Source organism: Mirounga leonina, unplaced genomic scaffold, assembly GCF_011800145.1.
Source record: "Mirounga leonina isolate KUSES-001 unplaced genomic scaffold, KU_Mleo_1.0 Mir_366, whole genome shotgun sequence".
In the NCBI taxonomy this organism is placed as follows: Eukaryota; Metazoa; Chordata; class Mammalia; order Carnivora; family Phocidae; genus Mirounga; species Mirounga leonina.
Window position 1 is genome coordinate 1,499,698 of NW_023270709.1, and position 10,262 is coordinate 1,509,959.

A 10,262-nucleotide genomic window follows, 5' to 3' on the forward strand; every position below is an offset into this window, starting at 1 on the left:
CTGTGTTGGGCTCCCTGCTCAGCGGGGAGTCTGCTTCTCCCTCTGCCTCTGCCTGCCTCTCTGCCTACTTGTGCTCTCTCTCTCTGTCAAATAAATAAATAAAATCTTTAAAAAAAAAGAAATGAAAACACTACCTTGAAAAGATATATAAACCCCTATTGCAGCATTATTTACAGGAGCCAAGATATGGAAACAACCTAAGTGTCCATCAACAGATGAATGGTTAAAGAAGTTGTGGTATATAATGCAATGCAATATTATTCAGCCATAAAAAGAAGGAAATCCTGCCATTGCAACAACATGGATGGATTTCAAGGGCATTATGCTGAGTGAAATAGGCCAGATAGAGAAAGACAAATACCATATGATTTCACTTATATGTGAAATCTAGAAACAAAACAAAATAAAAGCTGAGCTCAAAGATACAGAGAACAGGGGCACCTGGGTGGCTCAGTCGTTAAGCGGCTGCCTTCGGCTCAGGTCATGATCCCAGGGTCCTGGGATCGAGCCCCGCATCGGGCTCCCTGCTCAGTGGGAAGCCTGCTTCTCCCTCTCCCACTCCCCCTGCTTGTGTTCCCTCTCTTGCTGTGTGTCTCTGTCAAATAAATAAATGAAATCTTAAAAAAAAAAAAGATACAGAGAACAAATTGGTGGTTGCCAAAGCCAGCTGGTGGGTGAAATGGATGAAGGTGGCCAAAATGTACCAACTTCCATTTATAAAACAAGTAAGTACAAACAGCACCATGACTATAGTTAGTAATACTGTATTGCATATTTGAAAGTTGCTGAGAGTAGATCTTAAAAGTTCTCAACACAAGAAAAAAATGTATAACTGTGTGTTGTGATGGATGTTAACTAGATTTATTGTGGTGATCATTTCGCAATATATACAAATATGAAAACTAATATAATGTTATATGTCAATTATATCTCAATTTTTAAAACCCATTTCTTCAGGAAGATACAGGTAGTCCAGGAATCTCTCTTCCATCCAGGCCATTTGTTGCCATTGGATGCTGATTCTGCAGTTGCTTTGACATTTTGACTGTCATTGCGTTCCTCCTCATTATCTCTTCTCCCATGCTGAATACACATTCTTTTTTTTTTTTTTTAAGATTTATTTATTTGAGAGGGAGAGTACATGAGAGGGGGGAGGGTCAGAGGGAGAAGCAGGCTCCTCGCCGAGCAGGGAGCCCGATGCGGGACTCGATCCCAGGACTCCGGGATCATGACCTGAGCAGAAGGCAGTCGCTTAACCAACTGAGCCACCCAGGCGCCCGCTGAATATACATTCTACTTAAATCTTTATCCATGTCAATTTAACAATTTAACCATATCCAGAGTTTTCTAATAGCCATTTTTAAAGATTTTATTTATTTATTTGAGAGAGAGAGACAGAGATAGTGAGAGAGAGCATGAGCAGGGAGGAAAGGAAGAGGGAGAAGCAAGCTCCCTGCCGAGCAAGGAGCCTGACATGGGACTCGATCCCAGGACTGTGGGATCATGACGTGAAGTGAAGGCAGACGCTTAACCGACTGAGCCACCCAGGTGCCCTTCTGATAGCCATTTTTCATCAACTGTAATATTCATGGTATTTATTTGACTTTACTAATGAGTTGGGTTTGTTGTTTTGTTTTTTTTTTTTAAGTAATTTCTATACCCAGTGACAGGCTTGAATTCACAATCCTGAGATCAAGAGTTGCATGCTCTACCAACTGAGCCAGCCAGGCACCCCATGAGATCTGTTTTTTAAAATAGTTATAGCCTCTGTGATCCCAGTATCCAACACTGCATTATACCTCAGCTTCATTCACAAATCAGGTATCAACTGCAAGCAGCTAGACACAAGCAGTACGTACTAACCAAAATGAGAAAGTGCGTCAGCTGTGGTCTCAGCATGAATGCCTCTGCTCAGGGGTGCATCTGTAGTTTACCTTCCTTGTATGGTTGCATTGCTGATGATAAATGTCATTGCTGAAAAGTCTTGAATTTCCCAAAGAGGGTGTGGAACACTGAGGTATTTCACAACTTTCGCATCTACATGACAGCCATGTCCATTAGCTTCCACCAGACATCTTGATGGTAGAAGTTGTTTTATGGCTTTCCACTGTGTCCTCAGAGCCACACATAGTAACTTGCATATGAATACTCAGTCAAGACCTGATGGATAGCTAAACAAATCATCACATTCCACCTTCCCATGTATAGAGTACAGAAGTTAAACACTCCTGGGTAGAAAAAATCACAAATACCTTAAAGCCATCTTGATTCGGGGGCTGCCTCAAAAACTTGGTGTGGACTTCTGAGCGACTGGAGTGACTCTTGTGTTCAGTCCAAGTTCTCTCAAGGATGGGGTCTGAGATGCTGCAAATATTTTTAAGAGCAGAACACACCACTCAAAGCAAATAAATGCTGTAAATGTCAAAACTGATGACACCTTTCCTACCATCCTTTGCACACACAAAGATGATTATTTTGTTCGTGTGTGTCTACAACTCATTTTCGAGCTAGGGCTCCTCAGGAATGGGGACTATGTCTGGTTTCTCTTGCCTTGCTCAAACCTAAAACAGATAAAAGGAAAGATCCAAGGGCCTCTCATCATAAGCTAATGGAGGTTTTTTATGAGGAGGGTGCTGAGGGGCTGTTCATCTCTTGAAATTCAGCTCTAATGAGGTAAAAAGCGAATGCCCCTGGAGCCAGAAGACCTGAGCTTCACTCCACCCTCTTCTACCCTACTGTACCACTTACCATTCATATGATCTGGGGCCAATTTATTTAACTTCTCTGAGCCTCAGTCTGTGTTTCTAAGACAGGATCATTTTCCTATGTCACAGAGTTGATATGAGGATCAAAAAAGACAACACAAGTGAAAGCAGCAAAAGTGCCCATAAATATGTCATAAATTCCAGGTCAGTTATCTCTTTCCCTGGGAAGCTTTCTTGGGTCTGCAGCAGCTGAAGGAGGCCTCTCCTTTGGGCTCCACACCAATATATACCTCTATTATAGCACTTGGCACATTATACTGTAATTGGTGGTTTTCTTTTTAAAGTTTTTGTTTAAATTCCAATTGGGGGGCACCTGGGTGGCTCAGTCGGTTAAATGTCTGACTTTTTTTTTTTTTTAAGATTTTATTTATTTTGCTTGAGAGAGGGAGAGAGCACAAGCAGGGGGAGCAGCAGAGGGAGAGGGAGAAGGAGGCTCCCCGCTGAGCAAAGAGCCCTTATGTCCCACGAAGAAAGAAAAGGTGCTGCCAACTAAATTATGACCTGCCATCAGTGGTAAGATGGATCTCCATTTTAAACTCTATGCAGTGGGGGGAATGTGCATCTTAGGATTAATGAAGCGCAGTGATTGCTAAATGTTTACTCTTTCATGTATTGCTCTCAAAACCCTCTCCTTATTCTCAAGGAACTGAGATTCTAGTGAGAGGAGACAGACAGGGAATAAATAAATTAAAACATAAGTAAAGATAAGTTCAGCTTGTGATCAGCTCCATAAAGGAAATAAATATAATGATATACAGAGACTACAGAGAGGAGTTGCCGATAAATCACAGGAATGGTCATGACTAGATTTGAAAAATAATTATGTGTTCACTCAGGTATCAAACAATACTTCTTTTGGGGGGGATGTTGAATCACTATTGCTAGATAACTTCACAAGCATTCTTGTTTGTAAAGACAGGTTATGGGGGCGCCTGAGTGGCTCAGTTGGTTAAGTGACTGCCTTCTGCTCAGGTCATGATCCTGGAGTCCCAGGATCAAGTCCCGCATTGGGCTCCCCGCTCAGCGGGGAGTCTGCTTCTCCCTCTGATCCTCCCCTCTCTCATGTGCTCTCTCTCTCTCAAATAAATAAATAAAATCTTAAAAAAAAAAAAGACAGGTTATGGGACCAAAATGTGCATTCACAGACATTTTTGTGAGGGGTGACATGCCCAAACAGGCATAAATCCTGTACAGGCACAATTCTGTAAGGTGTGTGCTTGCCTAGTCTTCTTAATCTGGGCAGCATAGGAACAGCATGTGCCAGTTGGGGTCATCTGGATTTGGTACCACTCCTAAACAATACTTAAAGAATTTTTTTCAACACTGGACTTTATAGAGAAAACAGGAGGATTAGCTGAGTGGGGCTGGACTCACATGAAGGGATGGGCTACATATCTAAAGAGATGGCATTGCATAGATACATGCAACAAATCATAAGTGTCATAATGAGTATAATATGCATTAGCACTTAGCACTAGAAAGGACCTACTATGGTGTTTCCCCAAATGGGGGCTATGGTTGTCCACATGTTCTTTATGATATTTTAAAAGCATGTCATATCAGTTAGGATCCCATTTGGCTGGAATTACAGAATGCCACCTAACTAAGCTGCAGCACATTATTCGTCTCATATACGGTCTGGGGCAGTAGCCAGGCCATTGCAGCACCATCGGGGACCCAAGTGATTTCTTTACTCCACTCTCAGCGTGACGGCCTTCACCTTCCCACTTGTCTCCTCTTGGTCTCAGCATGCTTGCTGCATCTCTAGGTCTCATATTTATATTCCAGGTGGGAAGAAGAGTGAAGGCTGAAGGGGTGAAGTGTTTTCTCCTGGTCACACTCTGCCTTTTCATGTTAGAAGGAACACGGCCCCAGAGGCTTCTGCCTGCATCTCATTGGCCAGAACCATATCTCATCCCTGCTGCAAGGGATACTGGGAAATGGGCACATTGCCACCCAACACAAACTTGGGTTCCCCAAGTAAGAAACAAAGAATGGAATTTGGATAGCAAATAGGTGTTTCTGCCACATATGTTTTCTTTAGAAGGTAATCTTTTAAAATCACAATGTAAGCATTTTCTGGATCCTATTAAATATAAAACCAACATAAAATTAATAGAAATGATTAGACTTTATAATCGTCACAGGCTAAGAAGAATAGAGCAAGGATTGTGTTAACATTTAATGGTGCTTTTGCCTTAAGTGAACGTCAGGCAGTCTGATAGCACACTGAGAGACCCAAGGTCTTGAGATAGTTTGTACGGGAAAATCTGTGAAAAAACAGTCATCACATGGCAAAGGAGATTTGCTTAACTGTGCTGTAGGAATTGGTACCATATTAATATTGGGAGAAAGGATTCTTCAGCAAAAGAATACCACACACCACATTAAATTACTGCAGTTATTTATTAACTTTATTGGCACAGTAGAGCTCAAGCATAAAGAGTTGTAGTTCATTTTCTGGTTTATACATATATAGGTAATATAATAATAATTTAAGCCAACACCAGGAATTCTAAAAAAATCCCTTTACCTTTTAAAGAGTTAATCACCAATTTTGAGCAATGTTATTTCTCAAAAACGAATAAGTAATACATAATTATTTATTAAGTAAGTTCTTTCATGTGAAAGATTGGAAGAGGCTCTGAGAATTAGGGAACTTGCTCCAACAGTACTGAGTTAGCTGGTGAAAATCTCTGAGTCTTTTAGCTTCTTGGTGCCCTAGTACACTGATAGACCAAACATATCGGTGATCATATCATAAAAATGATCAGTGTACCTGTCTTGAGCATTATCTGGTAAGCAATTTGTGTTTTGTCAAATTGTAGTGACAGCACTTGAATAATAGCTGTTATGTAAATTTTGGAAACAGATTTAAGCTGGAGTCTAATAATTTATTCTTTGTTTCTGATTCTAGACCATAATACCATAATTCCATGATCAAATGGTGGTGGTGATCCTGACAATAGTGGTCGGGTGGGCAACCAACAATCAACCTTCAAATATCTGTACTCTTCTGCTTTTTGTCCTGAACTCCTCAGGGAGCTGTTATATTTTATACTTGGGCCTTGTCTGTGGTCTTAGCCATCTTAAGCCTCATTTGTAGGCTTTTCCATGAAAGAAATTCTTCCCTGTGTGACTCATATAGGCACCGATATTCTCCCAAGTCAGAGATCGGATCAGGACTTTATCCTTCATTTCACACCATGACAGAGATGAACCGCAGTTATTTGCTACAGTGGCCTGTCCCTACTGTAGGTGCTCACTGGATATTTGTTGAATGACCAATTAGCTACATCCTGTAAACATAATCCTTTGGCCTGGGTGTGCAGAGGACTTGTGTGTAGTGCTCTTGAGGGACCAGAAAGCCCATATTCTTCAAGTACAGGGACTCAGATTAGACAGACAGAAAGGCATAGTGTTTGGCCCATGCTAGGCACTCCACCATTTTGTTAAATGAATGAATTTAGATATGAGACCTAGGCAGAAACAGACGAACATTTGCTTTATTTTTTTTATCAGAATTAATGAATATCTCTTATACCTGAGTTGTGTCTGTCTCCCTCAAATAGTTTTCATGACTAAACCTGGTAGATAGGTAAAGGCAATTTTCCTGAGGAAGCAACTATGGGCAGACAGAATTAGGGGATACGCAGAGCAGACAGGCATTCTTCTGGGTGTCCCTGATGTGCTTATTCCCAGGGCCAGCTACCTGTCTCCCCTGGTGGTCCCAGGGCTCTGTAATTGGGGAGAAGAGTGGAGGTCTGAGGACGCACATCATGCCTCATGGTCCTGCAGAGACTGCAGTCTGATTTGCTCTAGAACCCATTGTAGTTACTGCCGGAATCCTCTTCATGGTGCACTCTAATCCACGGCATGGGGAAAATAAATAACCCTGGTGGGTGGATTTAATGGCTGTAGGAAACAATTTTTCTAGAGGACAAGAAAGTGGTTTAGTTTTAAGACCGTTCCTCTCAACTCTTGTGGAGAGTTATCAAGATCTATCCAGCTCCTCTTCCCAGCTCTATGACTCATTCCTATGTCACCATTTTCTTTACAGCTTGACACTTATCCCTAGAGATACTTAATTTCCAAAAATTTTGAAGTCACGTAGGGAAAATAAAACTTTTGATAAATGGAATTAGAGGGGAAGATGAAAATATAGATAATTCTTTTAAACATTTTTGGTTAAACGTTTATAAGAATTCAGCAAGTTTGGGAACAAAATCTTTCCTCTTACTCCCTGTACTCTGAGCCTTTTGAACTGTGTCTTATTTTTAGTCTTTATAAGAAGTTAAGAAGGTGCCATTGCTGGTGACTGCTCTGCATCGGCACTTACAGCCTGGTTTGGAAGGAGGACAGTACCCACCAACCTGGAGCAAGAGTGTCTGACTCTTCATCGTGAGCCACATAATTAGAAATCCACTTGTTTGTGTAACAGTGAAGTCAAGAGGGTCCTCCCTCTACCAGTGAATACTCAATATGACTCACGTGTGTATCAAGTACATATAAAGGCTATTATTCCCATTTTCCTCTTGTCAGCCATCTATCAGAATGTTCTAGTTTCATAGTGTGATTCTGGTGGAATTAAACATGAACACCCCAAGTGAATAATGCATTCTTTTCAGCTTAAATCACACTTACAAACTGATCCCAAGCTAAGGGTTTGCCTCTTGGGGCAGAGGTCAGTGCACAGTGGCATCAATGACCAAAAGAATTAATGAGGCTTTAATGATCTGCATGAGCTGGCTGGTCATGTAAGCTGTCACTTGTTAAGATTTCAATGGGAACTTAGGTCAGGATGGCCAAAAAGGACCAGCCCTTCCCTATCCAGCGGAAGTCAGACCTTGAAGGCTTAGGTCTTAGACCAAAGGTCAGTAAGAGCAAGCCACAAGGCTGGCATGGAGTCTTTTTATCCCCTCTTGTAGAAACAATGGGGCCCCTCAGAGGCAAAAAAAAAAAAAATACCCAGAGCCCCGCTTTGAGAGCTCTTACCAATTGTCTCACCAATATAGAATAGCCATGCTCATAAAAACCTACTCAAACCTGGTTTTAAAAAATCTTTTGCAGAATTTTAGAGTGGGTAGTAATCAATACAAAATAACATTGTTTTTGACATGAGTGGGCCATTCAAAATGTTTCTATTTCCTCCTCTCCTCTTACCACCAATTTCTTGTCTTTTTATGAAAATTTCCAAATTTTTATATCTATTTATACATAATGGTTCATGCCTCGCTTTAGCTCTCACTATGCCTTACTGTATTTGTGCTTTTATGTTCCTCTTTCTGTCTGCTTTATTTTCCTCCATATTCTCATTTCCTTCCCTCTTTCTCTCCTCCCCCCTCTCTCTAACACCTTACTCTCTTCCTTAGTTCTGTCCTCATTTTTTATGCTTCTTGCTCCTCTCCTTTCTCCTCATCTCTGTCTCTCTCTGTGTCTTTCCAAAGTTCTCTCTATGTAGGTTTCCTCACCTCTGATAATTTATCATGCCTCAACTCCTCCTGCCCACATCCTCCTCCTCAGATACCCCTTTTCCCATAATGTCCTTCACATTCCTGGGCCAATACTCACCACAAAGAAGCCAAGTCCAACAAAGAGCGCAACTGCCACTGTGCTGTCAGCCAGGGAAATGAGGTTGATTCTGATGGTGTCAGCAGCCCAGTGGGTTTCACTGAGGTTACTGGATCTGTTCCCTCAGAGCGAGTGTCTGGATGTTTAGTGGTGTAGTGCTTGGTGGTCCCTGGATTGGCAGTGGTATAGTCCTCGGTGGTCCCTGGATCGGCAGTGGTATAGTCCTTGGTGGTCCCTGGATCGTCAGAGGTGTAGTCCTCAGAGGTCACCAGGGATTCAGTAGTGTAGTCATCAGTGGGGCCTAGGCCTTCAGTGGTCCTCAGGTCATCACTAGTATATTTTTCTCTTGTCTGTGAGTCATCAGGGCTGCTCAATGGGTTCTTAGTGAAAACATTCTGGCTTGTTCCTACTCAAAAATAATCTATTAATGTGGAACTTTGATTGTCTTTCATCATCTGCTCTGCTTAATATTTTCAATATTTATCCTTCCCATTTATATGACTGGTCTCCCCATATAATGTGGCTGGATTTATTCAAGTTAAGGATCATCTGGTATTATAGGTTTCATTCTAATAAAATATATTCCACAAGGAATCCTCTTGCGCTACAATATGGAGTATCCAGAGCTAAGCCATAACCTTAGAAGGTCTGCTCACCAGGCTTTGATTCTGCTTTTTGCAGTTCTGGTCTTTTTCTGTGGAACACTAAACCCGATTCTTTCTCAGTGTCACTACCCCCCTCCCACTCCCATCCTCAGAGTTAGTAGTTCAGCAGATTGGGTATTCTTACTCCCATGTTTGTATGCGTTGCCTCTCATCCAGTTATGTTTGGGGTAAAGAAATGAGGCAGGAGCTGTGATTCATACTAGAGATTAAATTCAGGTCATGGTTTGGCATATGATTTAGAACAAGACAGTTCCTGGTTCTGTTCTGAAGCTGAAGTGCAAGATTGGAGGCAGGTAAGATTCAAGGTGGTTTGGTGGTAGCATGACTAATGAGGGATTGTAAGTGTGAGCTGACTGAGATTGACAGTAGCACTGAGTTGGGCATAAGTAGAAGGAAGACATGAAGCCTCTGCACCTCCCACTGCCTCCACCTGCAGGGCATCTGGACTGGGACTATTTATTCTTATGAATAAATGCAGCTTACATGGCATAAATTTTGGAATTTTGGGTTCCTCTGTCCAAAAGAATGCCTCCCTGTCTGCTACTGATTCCCAAAATTCCCCTAATAAAGCTCAAATCCTTTATTTTTAAGGAGAATTAAAATAGGAAAACTTAAAGTGTAAATGATCAAAAGCACATCATTTCCTTAAAGAGGGTGTGAGAAAGAGAATGAACAGGACCTGGGAACCCTGCTTCCCTGTGACAGAAGATTGGGGGCAGATAGCAGGGTCCAGAACTTCCCAAAGTTCATTCACTTATTCCATCGCTTTGCTTAAGACTGGCCCTGCCTGAGTCCTGGGATGTTTTTTCTCCATAGATTCCAACCCCCATTTCTGCAGGCCCTGAGGAGCTTCTCATCTTCTCCAAAGTTAATTCACTCACCCAGCTCTGAACCCCCAAGTGGAAGCAGGAGTAGCAGGAGAAGGGATGTGGCAGAGCAGTTTCTTCTTTCCATTTCAAGGGAATTCACATGGGCTGGAAGCCGGGGTGCCTTTCCTACCTCCTTCCTTCTACTGTGTCTCTCTTTTCTTCTCCTTAAGGCCACAGTGGCTGTGGAATTTATATGTGCTGCTGCCTAGGGAATCCAGGACTCCTCTGTCTTCCTTCTTCCAGGGAGGAGCAGGCTGCTCCATTACTCTCTGTCAATCAAGGGAAGAGGCTCTGATAGAGTGGAGTGGCAGGGGAGAAGAGAGATGTCACAGGTGCAGACGGGGCCCAGAGCCCAGATTTGAACAGCAACAGGCTATCAAGCATGTCAGCAT

The 10,262-nt window shown here is 42.2% G+C and overlaps 1 protein-coding gene across 1 annotated transcript; it reads right to left on the reverse strand.

Annotated features, from left to right (window-relative positions):
* Positions 1-8,332: 8,332 nt before the first annotated feature.
* Positions 8,333-9,955, reverse strand: LOC118027203 (protein PBMUCL2-like). The gene is given in 2 exon segments (XM_035030426.1): positions 8,333-8,742; positions 9,826-9,955. Coding segments are annotated over 2 exon segments (540 nt in total).
* Between the last annotated feature and the right edge of the window lie 307 nt (positions 9,956-10,262).